This window comes from Parus major, chromosome 1, assembly GCF_001522545.3.
Source record: "Parus major isolate Abel chromosome 1, Parus_major1.1, whole genome shotgun sequence".
Lineage (NCBI taxonomy): Eukaryota > Metazoa > Chordata > Aves > Passeriformes > Paridae > Parus > Parus major.
In genome coordinates this window covers 42106272-42118872 of record NC_031768.1, presented here as the reverse complement: position 1 = coordinate 42118872, position 12601 = coordinate 42106272, and the positions used below count along the sequence as shown (strand labels likewise).

Genomic DNA, 12601 nt, shown 5'->3' with positions numbered 1-12601 from the left:
GCAAATTCAAAGGCCAGATATTTTAAAATAAACAGCAGTAAGTTTCACTGAAAAGTTAAAAAATAATCTTTTATATTTTATAAAATTTATAATTGTGTTGATTTCCATTAAGTCATAAAAATGAACTGAACTCCAAAGAACTGGATAAAAAATAAATTTATTCCAACATTTCATTAAAAAACTAAACAACAAAAATCAAATACCAAAATAAAACAAAAACAAACCAACAACCCCCTCCCCCAAAAACCAAACCAAAAAGCCCCCACAAACAAACAAAGAAAAACTCACAAAAAAACCCCCAAGCAAATGACAAGATTTGGATCATTGTGTCAAATCACCTGAGCTTGAGACCTCTTGCGTTATAGGGCTGTTTCTCAAATGCGTATCTGAGAAGATGGAGAAGAAAAGGAGAACACACCTAAATTTGTTGATTTAGAAATCAAATTCTACATAGCAAAACAATTTGTGTCAGGATTAGTAAGCAAACATTAACACTGTGTGATGATATTAAGTAGATTATAAAACAAGAATGAGAAATACACTTTCCAATTCAGACTAGTGAAAAAATATAGCATGTAAATGAGTGAAATTCATCTCACCTGGCTTTAAGACATATTTTCTACGTTATATGTATTGGTTAACTTGGGAATGAGTTTCTTATGAGGCCTCACAATTTCATTGGGAGGAAAAAAGAAGAACACACCTTATATATCAATTTGAGACAATTTTCTATTTCATTTCAAAGTGCAACAGTTCTTTTTAATGTAAGTAATGCTTATAGCCTGAATTATGTATGATTCTGTATGATTGCTAATTCTTATTAATATTCCAACTAAAGCTGTCCTATGCCAACTTCCTCATGTCCTGATGCTAAAAAGACCACAAAAAGCCCCAACATAAACCACAACTAATGATAAAAAAAAAAAAAAAAAAAAAAGACAGTATGACTAAGCCAAACTCAAAATCACAGGATATGTAGGAAACTCCTTAAGTATAATGAATAATATGCAACTGAACACAGAACAACTTAGGCCATGGTCAACCAATTCTAATTCAAGTCTCTTGAATGTTTCTGTTTTTTTCAAAGACATCTAAAATAAATTCAAGACCAAACAAGACCTGGAAAATTTTAAAGTCTGTTATGATTACTTTAAGCTATAAAAGCCTGAGGTCCTTCACCATCCTTTGGCAACACCAAGTTGATTATACTACAGGTTTAATCAGTTATACCTGTTTTCTTGCTGACTTCATTGGTGAGTCTGCAATGTAGGAAATGGATTAATTTGAAATATGTTTTAATGAGGAGCAGTTTAAGTGTGTCTCAAATCTGTTTGACTGGCACTTACCCTATTGATCTCTCTCCCATATAACCTTCACAGGTAATGCCTTAATGAGTTAATTCTGTGTAATTCATTTATATGTCTTGAAGACATGATTCTTCCAGCTCATTTTTCTGATATGGTAAATGATTGAGGGATTTTGCATTATATCTGTCACTTTGTAATTAGGAACAAATACACCTATACATATTTCTCTGTGTGATGTATTTTAAACAAAGATATTGTGAATGTAATGCTGTGTGGATTACTTTCTTCTCCACTATTTTTATTTTCATACCTTTTGAATGCCTTTTGCTTACCTGGCTTTAACTTGCACCTGAGACATTCATTGTGACAGTAGAAGGACAACATATGCAAAGTACATTTGATTGTACTATAAATCTGTAGAAGAAGGGAGTATGATGCTTCTGGTTTATTTGTGCTTCCCATAAACAGAAGGAAAACTTTACAAGATCACCAAACATCAATGGCAACTGGCAATACTTTCCCATTGGAGTTTTCAAATCATCATAAATTTATAACATTGCTAGGTTTTCCAGGTTTGCTTAGATTTAGTTATTGATTGCTGTATATTATGGGCTGATCCTTAAGATACTCCAGGCTCATCAGTTTTGGGTCTCCTCGGGACTGTGAAAGGCAGTCTTGCTAAATACAATGTCATAAATCAAAGATGGATTTTAACCTGTCTGGTTATAATTTATTGAGTTCTATATGTTACCCTAAGTGTGAATTAATTTATAATATGTAATTTAGGCTGGTGAATTATTGGCAAATTATACAACTTCACAACTTGTTGGATGACTGCTAATACTGGAGTCTAATAATTTATTAGACTTACCTCTTCATTAAGTACCATATGTGTTTCAAAACGTAGTGCTCAGCATTTAGAACCATGCATTTTCTCATTTAGCAGATTTATAGAACATCTGTGTAAAGAAATGTATAACAACAATATATTATATATTATGAAAATATAGTTGTTATACAACAGCATGGTTCTGCAGAAATTGATTTCAAATTAATTTTCTAGGGTACCTATGGTATAAAGACACTTGGCCAAAGCTATTAAGGATGAGAATTGCAGGGCTGGTTTAAAATCAAATCCAAATTCTATTTCATTCTGTGCAATATTGCCATTAAATCTGATTAATGTCCAGGAATAACAAAACTGGATTTCTTTTTTGTTCTCTTTGTTCTAATAAACAAGGCATGTGTATGCTTCTGATTTTTATTTTAAACCCATTTATCCACTGGACTAATAGATATCTTGAAACTTCTTTAGAATTTAGAACTACCCATGGCTCTCAGCAACTGAAAAGTTAAAGGAAGGGAAGAGAGCAAATCTTTTAAACAATGATCTGATAGCTGTTTTACATCACTTTGTGATCACTTTTTTAAACACACTGTCAAAAAATAATGTATGTATGTACTGGTATGAAGTATCAGCTGAAAAAATGCTATACATAAAACAAACAAGTTCTAATTTACAAATTTCCTAGCCTCATGTTTTGTTCTTATTAAAATCAGGAAGAGAAATACTGTTGTTCTTTCAAAAAGTAATTGTTTAAAATATTGACAACCCTGAAATTTGATTTAGGAGTGTACAAACAATAGTTTTAACAGTCACCAAAGAAAAACAGAATTGACATGTGATCTGTGGAAAAACACTAGACATTATTAATAGTAGGGTTATACAAAGTATCTATAGGATACTGTATAGCAGTTAATATGAAGATCTCATAAGTCATGGAGACACTGACCCTGAAGATTAAGAAATCATTTGATAACAATAAAAAGAGCTTGTCTAGTTCATCTTAGTTATACTTAAAATGTATAGGTAACAGATTTATACTGATTGAAAACTCATCACATCTGTTATGTTGCTGAGTAATTAATGCTGATTATGTTAGTCTCAGCCCATAGATTTAAAAGATAAACACATTGATACAGCTTGCAGTATTGAACCAGTATAACTTGATTTGTCACTGAAGTATCAGAATGTGTTGTAAATGACATGTATTGCCATCATAAGGTGTTCACAGGAGCTCTTCAATATTGAAAATAAACATAGGTCTGATTTGCTGTCTGTCAGCACATTTGCTGAGAGCAAAACAAATATCTGAAATAGCCATGGTTATAAAGTAGAAAATGAGCCAGTAGGAAAAAAAAAAAAAAAGATTAAAAAATTCTGTAAGAAATCATAAAATGACAGTTAAGCAGTATGATGCAGAATTGTAAACACAAGTGGCCAATATCATCACATCCTATTTAGAAAGGCAGAAATAGTCGGTAAATTATGTAGTTGATTATTGTACTCATTCATCTGGTGGTTGCTAAGGCACTAGGAATGTAGTTCAATATTGAAGATTTGTTATTGTTTATACCACATTATAAAATCTATTGATTGTCCATGTGCAGCATGATTTATTCTTTCAACTAATATTTGTGCACTTGGTAATAGGATACTGCAGCCATGGATTTTACCAGACCTTTTAGATCATATACATTGTGGTTTCCATCTAGGAAAAGTAATAATAAAAAAACTTGAACATTCTTCACGTTTTATTCATCTAAACCAAGAATCAGTTTTACTTAATTTTTTTGTCTTTGCTCTTCTGGGCTGCACCATGATTTTATATGAAGGGTTGTCAAGTCTGTGGTAACTACATATCTAGAATTTAGTTCAATGGTCTCAGGACAGACACCTAGTACCATTTCAAATGTAAAATGTTTATCAAGAGCCTACAGATATGACATAAGACCTGCATGACACACATGCCCTTTCGGACAGGCAAATAAAAATGTTATCTACCATTAAAAATGCTATCAAACACTCTTAGACAACTAAAGTTTCCATAGTAGGACTGCATGCTCTTTGCATTCCTTATTTCCCCCAATAAAAATTAGATGTATTATAATTATATATTTATTAATTTAGGGCTGTAATTTAGTTTCCCATGTACCTGTGCCTCCATGGGAGCTGCATGTCTAAACTGCCTGTACAGCTGGTGGAGATGTCACCCTTGGTTCAGGTGCATTAAAGTGGGCATCTTGATCAATTTAATCTGCCCTGTCTGACTTGTTGTGCCTCATTTGCTCCTCCAGAAGGGAATGGGTCTCCCATAGCTCAGGTATGAGGTGTGAGACACTGGTGGTGTTGGGAGCTGCAGAGCTACTCAGCTGGCACTTCTGCCTGTTAACTCACAGGATAAACACAAAAGACTTTTCTGTGTTGAGTGGGCCTCCATTGGTGGAAACGTAGCTTCATCAAGGGTACTGACTTCAGGAGTATGACTTTTGAAACAAATTAATCCCTTTGCTGAATCACTATGATATCTGGCATCTATGAGTGATTATAGTGAAATTCATGTATGGAGAGGCTCACATGTGTATGTGACAGTGACATAGCAACAAAAAAAATCCAAAAACACACAAGTGGGACGCACTTTCTGACTCTTTACTGTGAGCTGTCAGCACTTTTTTTCCTACTTTTGTGGATGCTGGAAGAGTAGAAAAGAGAACAGCAAATTCAGTTTAAGAGACATGAAATACGAAACTAAGATTTACAGAGGAAGTCCTATAGCAGAGGAATGATTGTTATTTATCTCATTTTTATTGGCAAGAGACTGAATGCAAAATATATGTGATCTTTTCAAAAAGCATGCAATTTCAAGCTCTTTGCAATCATCAAGAATCCTTTCACTGACCTGAACAAACTTTTTATTATTATATAAGGCACTTATGCATAGGTATTTATTAAAGATGCGATAGCCAGTCTTGTCTTTGTTACGTTTATTCTGGTTTTCCTACTATACATTTCAGTCAATGACTGACCAGCAGACTTCAGATTGCTTCAGAAATTGCTTGACATAGTTTGACACTTTGATTCTGCCTGTATTTAACATCAATGTTTAGACAGTATTAACTGTATTTCATGCTTTTCCTTAATTCATTTTTACAGTCTTACTTAAAAATAAACATGAAAAAATACATGGAAACTTGTAAAGCTTGACGTCACTAACTAAATTGTAGCCTTTTAGTGTATAAAATGGTTTAATATTTTTAATATGTCTGTCTGTGTTTTTATTCTCAACTCTAAGCTAAGTTTCTTTTTGATCCATATATTATTTCATTGCCTTCCTTAAAGTGCAACCTTCTCAGGCAGATCTAGGGAATTCCTCAATGTAAACACTCTTCTTCTGCTTTGAAAACTGATGTTTTCTCTTACCTGCAAATCATAGGCCAAGTCAGGAAAGGATGTTTTTCCAGTATACTTAAACTGCTTTATTAAACACTGCTCAGTGTATTTAAGGATTACCACCTAAAACGTGAAATGCAAGTTTGTCCATTACGGCTTTCTTCAGTATGCAGTTCTTGAGGCTTAGCAAGGGATTATCCATCTGTTTCTGGGGAAAGCAGTTCTTGACCATACCAATTGCCAGGCCAAACAGCACTGTTTAAAATCATGTTCTCATGTGTGTTTGGAACATCTGCTTCCTCTGGAAGACACAAAATAAAACCTGATCTTTAAGAGTTGAGTTTTAATAGAATTGAAGTGTTGTTTATATTTTTCAATGTTACTTTTTCCAATCTATTTAGGATGGTAAGAGGAATGACTTGGAGTCAGTGAGAGCACTCAGCTGTTTATTGCAACTTGCAGAATGAGTTGTGAGATGAGTGAGCTAATGTGTTTATATACATAGACAGGTACAATAGGACTTTGCTGTATTTTGTAACTTAATAACTCAGCTTACAATTATTTCCTGTCATATTTTTTTTGTGTTTAATGTAATCAGCAAAGAAAACATGGATTATTTATTGTGTTGTAACATTACTTCTAAGGTGCTTCCTTATATAGAAAAGACAGTTGTAGTTTGTGAGAAGTTTGTCTCCTCAAAAATTCTAATGCAAAAATTTGGGATATATGTAAGTTGTCCTAATGTAACTGTTTGATGTTCTTACTCTAATTTCTTACTTTTTTAAACCTTAAAAATAATGATTGATTGATTGATTGACTGACTGATTTATTGCAGAAACCTTTGAAATGCTTATCAGACTGGCTGAGAATTACACAAACACACTTTTCTGCAGTGCGTATAGAACCATGGCTGCTGAGGCTACTGTGCACGTGCAGGAGTTTTTCACAGATGTTGGACTCTTCTTATTTGGCACAGACATCAGCACAGAGGAATTTGTGAATAGATTTTTTGACACCCTGTTTCCAGTAGTCTACAACCATGTGATTAACCCTGGTCCGACTGACATTTCACTGGAATATGCGGAGTGCCTGCGAGCGGCAAGAAGAGACATCAGGCCCTTTGGCAGCATCCCCAAAAAGGCCGTAGGACAAATGGGAAGATCACTCTTACCCAGCCGGACTTTCTTGCAGGCTCTGAATTTGGGGATCGAAGTGATCAATACAACGGATCACCTGCGCTTCTCCAAAGACTGCAGCAGAGCTTTGCTGAGAATGCAGTACTGCCCACACTGCCAGGGGCTGACGCTGAGCAAGCCCTGCATGGGCTACTGCCTCAACATCATCCGAGGCTGCCTGGCTGACGTAGCAGAAGTTGATCTCCACTGGCGGGAGTATATCCAGTCCCTGGAGGAGCTCTCCAGAGCCCTGAGTGGAGCACACGGCATTGAGCACGTGCTGCTGAACTTCCATTCCCTTGTTCATGATGCTCTGGTACAGGCTCGGATCAACGGGCCAGAATTATCTGAGCAGGTAAGACACTGGTTTTATCCACACTTGGGGTAAACTTGACAGTAGGAAAAGTATCACTGATAGCTACTATTTCTCCAGCCATTTTTATGGTGAGGAATACATTTGTATGTGAGTTCAGCCTTATTTGACTAATCAATTTCTGGGAGCACAAAAAGTACTTTTCACGAACATAAGAAAATTGTTTAATTGTTATCTTAAGTGCACATTATGATAAATGTCAACAATCCTTATTTTAGATACCAGTGCCCCACCTTGAACCTATGACTTTGCATATATTATTTCCATAATTTTGTATGTTTCAGAGGAAGCAGCACAGTACATTTGTAACATGAAATAAGTCCTTCCTTACACTTAAAAGGAAAAAAAAAGTTGTGTGAGAGCTCTCTTAGCTGTGAATGTGTGAAGTGAAGAATTTTAGGATACTGCATGGAAAGTGGAAACTATTTAACTACACTGTAGGGAAAAATGCTAGTATATATGCTAATTTATGAGGGTAAATACCAAAATCTGAATTTTCCTTGTATATATTTAATCCACAATTTTTCTCTTTATTCTTACATGCAGACTTCACTGACAGTGGCATATTCTGTATTAAGTGCTGGATCAGATAGCTTGGTTTGGGGAGATGCCTTTAGTTTTACAGTACATCCTAAGGAGGGTATCCCTGTGCTGTGACATCAGCTGAGATGCAGGAGCACTCCTAGGACTGCCTCAATATGTGATTAGCTGAAGTTAAAGCAGTGTCTTCTGGTAAGCAGCCGACATGAACCTCTGACAAAAAACAATTTGGCCTAATACAATAAATAGAGGTTTCTTCATTTCTTTCTAAGATTCAGAGTCTGATATAATGGGTTCTTCATGCTGCTGTAGTCAGTGAATAATAGGGTTAATTTCTACAAATTTCCCACTTTATACCAGCCGGCTTCCTGAGCCATAATATCCTGCTGCTCAACTTCCTTGAGAAAAGCTGTCATTTTTTTGGAAAGGGGTTTTTCACTAACAGTTTGACTCAAAGTGGCTCACTGATGTCTCTCTAATTACCAAATCATTTCAGATCTACAGCTACCTTTTAGGGAAATATGCTGTTGCTCCTTTGATTTCTGTGGGATCTTCTTTGCCTACCATTTTCAGGAACAAGCTAGAACAAGCAAGTAAAGGTTCAAGGGAAGGACTTGTGTTTCCTACTTCATCCTGGGTCATTTAATTTGAAAAGTTTTAGACTTGGATTTCCAACAGTGAATTGTCATTGCCCCAGACTTAAAAATCTCTCAGCACACTCATGTTTTCAAAATTTTTACAGTTCAAAATAGTGTATTTCACTGAATTTTAGTAAAAAATAGTCAGTAAAGAGCCCTCCGCTCAGTGTTTTTGCTTAATGAAAATACCATATAGATCCAAAATAAAGGGCTTTATTTTGATTTTCCTGAAAACTCCATGCCTTCCTTCTCCCTGTCCTTCATTCAATGTAAGGAGTACTAAAATTTTTTATGTAATGATATTTGTTGACAATGTGTTTGTTCAAAGATCATGTGCTTACTAATGTTGAGTTATAATCATCAGATAGAGAAGCATTTCCCAGCTTCAAAATCCACATCATTCATTTTTGACTCCAACTGCACCAGAGCTACATATCTCTTTCACCTAATTTCTCTCTTATAATTTCTCTCTTTGATCACTAATTTGGTCAAATAAGATAATAATGCAATGATCCCTTGAAACATGGTGATCTAGTCAGTATATTTAATATTTTCCCATTTATTAGGTATCAAGACCTAATTCTGAAATGTAGTAAATACAGTCTTACAGCTTTAAGAGGCAGAGGACAGGAATTTCATTGAAATTGTCTCATTAATATTTATTTTATCTTCAGAGTGACTCATGAACTGTTTCAGGTTTTGATAAACAATTAATGCATCAGTGACTCTGACAGAAAAGATGATTATGAGCAAGCAAATAATGGTTTGTTAGGCACGCAGCAGTCTCTGCTGTTTTAAAAGAGAATTTCATTACATTTTGTGAGTTTTAAAGAAGCAAACAGAAAAAAAAAATCTAAATGTTTGGAAGGATCATATATAATTATGCAAGTGTTAGTGTGAGAATCTACAGAGTATCCTGCTTAATGATACATGTAGTTGTGCAGTCTTTCTATTCATTCATGGTTATGTTTGTGTAAATAACCATATGTAAAGAATTTTTTCTAACACTTTGCAGGAGTATTTAAATCTGATGTATATTCATGCTCTGAGCTCTGTGTGGCTGGAAAGAACATTAATGCCTATATAGCATGGCTTCCTTTTACAAAACTCTTTTTTTCTAGTAATTTACAGTTTGTTCCCTTTTATGCTGGGTCAGCAGAGCAGTGCCACTTTGTGTCCATCTGGAATTTATCTTTCTCTTTCTTCTTACTGTTTCAAAATCACCTTCAATTCCTGCCTCCCACAGCTCTGCTGACTGACAAATAAGTGCAGCACCTGTTCATCATCTCAATGCCTGTGCATTATTTGTTGCTATTCAGCAGAATCTAGTGGAGTTGTGTGGGTTGTGCAACTATTCACGAATTTATGTATTTTCACACCTACATATTGTCATACATTTAATGCCACTTCTGTTCCTGAAATCTATACATGTCCATATATTGCTCAGTGCATAAGGTTCTTGTATATATGATACATACATACATATATATGTATGCATGTATATACATATATATGTATGTATGTATATACAAAAGCATATGTACATATGCTTTTTAGCTGGAACAGAAATTTTTTAGCCAACATTTGTGTGAATGCTTGTACAGATATAGTGTAAGAGAGGTTGAAGAGAGCTGCACCATACAAAATGAGGACAGTGTGCATTATTAGGATAATCTGAAGAAGGTGGTATGTAGTTCTTACACAGCTAAAAGTGCCCGTTGTTACAGAGCACCTTGCAGACTCATCATGTGCTTCTTTTGTGCTCGGCCCAAGTTGCCACATGCTGGTCTCTGAGCTTGTATATAGCCAAGGAAATCCCCCTGGAGGGTACTGTACAGCCTGATGAATGCACAAGAACTTTATGACACATTTAAGCCTTAAGTACATGTGAAAAACCCCAAACCAAACCAAAGCACCACAAAAAACCAAAAAAAAAAAACCAAAAACCCCATGGAAATTTGCTTAGAAGTTACAATAAATTGTTTCAGGTCACCCCCATTCTGTTATCAATGTTAAGACAGGAGGACAAAAAGAAATTTTAGCAGGATTTAAAAAGTTTTGCTGTGGATGGAGCCTACTATCCCCAGCATAAGAACATTTTTCCACTCCCTTTATGTATGGATTAATGTCACAGCCCCAGGCCACAGAGGAGCAGCCTCCTGTGTCACAGTGTGATTCAACAACAGTTTAAGCCAGTCTCACCCTGGATTGTCCAAGTCCTGCTCTGGCACCAGCCTCAGCTCTCTGCTCCCACCCCTTTGCCTCCGTGTGTGCTACCCTGGCAGCTGAAAGTCAAGCTGTTTGAGGGAGTGTCTGTGCTCTCAGCCAGTTTTGTTTTGCTGTTTGAAGACTTGTGCTTCCATGCATTGGGTAACCCTCAAGTGAGAGGTTCACTGGAGTGGGACAAACAGAGGTCCTGAGAGTAGGGGAAATGGGTCTGAGGTCAGTCAAAAGATGAAGGAAAAGGGGGAAGAAAAGAAGAGAAAGCTAAAATTCTCAGGGCTTTATAGTTAAATCTTCCCTGCAAACTTTGCATATGGGTTTTGTTCTTGACTCCCAAAAGATCAGTGGTGTCTGAGTTTAATATTGAATAAAAGAGATGAAAAAGAATATTGATTAGTTGTTCATTGGCTATTCTGAGCACTGAAGATTTTGGGATCTGAAGGAAAATTAAGTATGTGACCGTGATGCTAAAAGATACATATGCATATAAAATGTGGGAATCAGAAACACAAAATAAAAAAAATAAGATCACACAAATTCTGGCATTTCCTTATTTTGAAAGTGAGGAATCTGTGCTACAGGTTTTGTAAAATTCTTGCATGTACTTTTATATGTAATGTAAGCCTACAAAAATTCAGAATGGGATTTTCAAAGCACAGTGTCTTCACTGTGTTCTGAGAGTTCTCAAAACAGTTGGAAACAACAAAATTATAAAAATTGTGGAAGCTCTCAAGTCCTTTAATCTCAGTCTAATCCTGAAAGAATATCTAATTTATGTGTCTTCTAAAAAATAGGCATAATTATATTCTATTAAGAGAGACTTTTGTCTTGTTTTTTTTTTTTTTAATCAGCTGTCAAATACTGGAAAGGAAGCAAGATATTGTGGCATAGAATGCTAGCAGAAAAAAGAATTTAATAAACTTTATTTAAAGGTTTATTTTTCTTCCTGGAATTGTCTAGGTATAAAAAGCTAGAATTGCTGTAATAAAGTGATGTCTTCAAAGAGAATAAGAAGGATGGTAAAGGCAAATACAGGTTAGTCAACCTTACCTCCATCCATTGAAAGGTGATAGAGTCTAATCCTGGAAACTGTATTCCAAACAAATGGAGAAAAGGTTGATTGGGAGTAATGGTTAATGTACTTGACACCCTTAATAGTAGAGCCATATTGATAGGTTATGGCTAGAGCAATGGATGATGTCTACCTCACCTTTACCAAAGCCTTTGCTGTTGTCTCCTACAACATCTTTAAATATAAACTGTCAAAATGCACAGTGAGGAAGACTGAAAAATGGATGGGTGGCTGGGCCCAAAGGATTGTCACCAGTAGCACAAAGTACAGCTGGAGACCAGTCATTGGTGCTCTGACCCCCGGCTGTTGATACTGGGGCAGATACTCTTTAATGTCTTCATTAATGGACGGGGGAATAGTACAGCTTACCCTCAGCAAGTTTGCAGATAGTACAAAACTGGGAGGAGTAGCTGACACACCAAATGGTTGTGCCATTCAGAGGGACCTTGGCAGGCTAAAGAATTGACCTGAGAGGAATCTGATGAAGTTCAACAAAGGGAAATGAAAAGTCCTTTACCTGGGGAGGAATAGCCCCATGCATCAACAGCTGCTGGAGGCTGACTGACTGGGAAGAAAGGGCATGAGGCTCCTGGAGAACACCAAGTTGAATATGAGAAATGCACCTGTACAGTAAAGAAGTCCAACAGCCTCCTGGGTTTCATTAGGAAAAGCACTGCCAGCAGTTTGAGGGAGGTGATCCATTTCTTCTCAGTGAGACCTCCTCTGAAGTGCTCTGTCTGGTTCTGGGCTGCCCAGTATGAGAAAGTTATGGAGTGACTGAAGTGAGTCCAGCCACAAAGATGAATATGAGACTGGAGCACCTCCTATATATGGAGAGGCTGAGAGAGATGGGGTTGTTAAGCCTGGAGAAGAAAAGGCTCAGGGGGAATATTATGAATGTGTATAAATACATGGTATCAGCCACTGAAGAGGAAAAAGCCAAGCTGTTTTCAGTCTTGCTCACTGACTAGGCAAGAGGCAATGGGCATGAAATTGTACAAAATGGGCTGTCCATAGAGGTTTTAGAGTTTCCATCTTTGGA

At 36.2% G+C, this 12601-nt stretch overlaps 1 protein-coding gene across 1 annotated transcript in view; it reads left to right on the top strand.

The window, feature by feature from the left end:
- Nucleotides 1-12601, top strand: part of GPC5 (glypican 5) — a 587425-nt gene that overhangs the window by 84882 nt on the left and 489942 nt on the right. The window contains exon 3 of the mRNA XM_015623392.2: nucleotides 6374-7068. Coding sequence (XP_015478878.1) covers nucleotides 6374-7068 — 695 coding nt within the window. The remainder of the gene's footprint in view (nucleotides 1-6373; nucleotides 7069-12601) is intronic.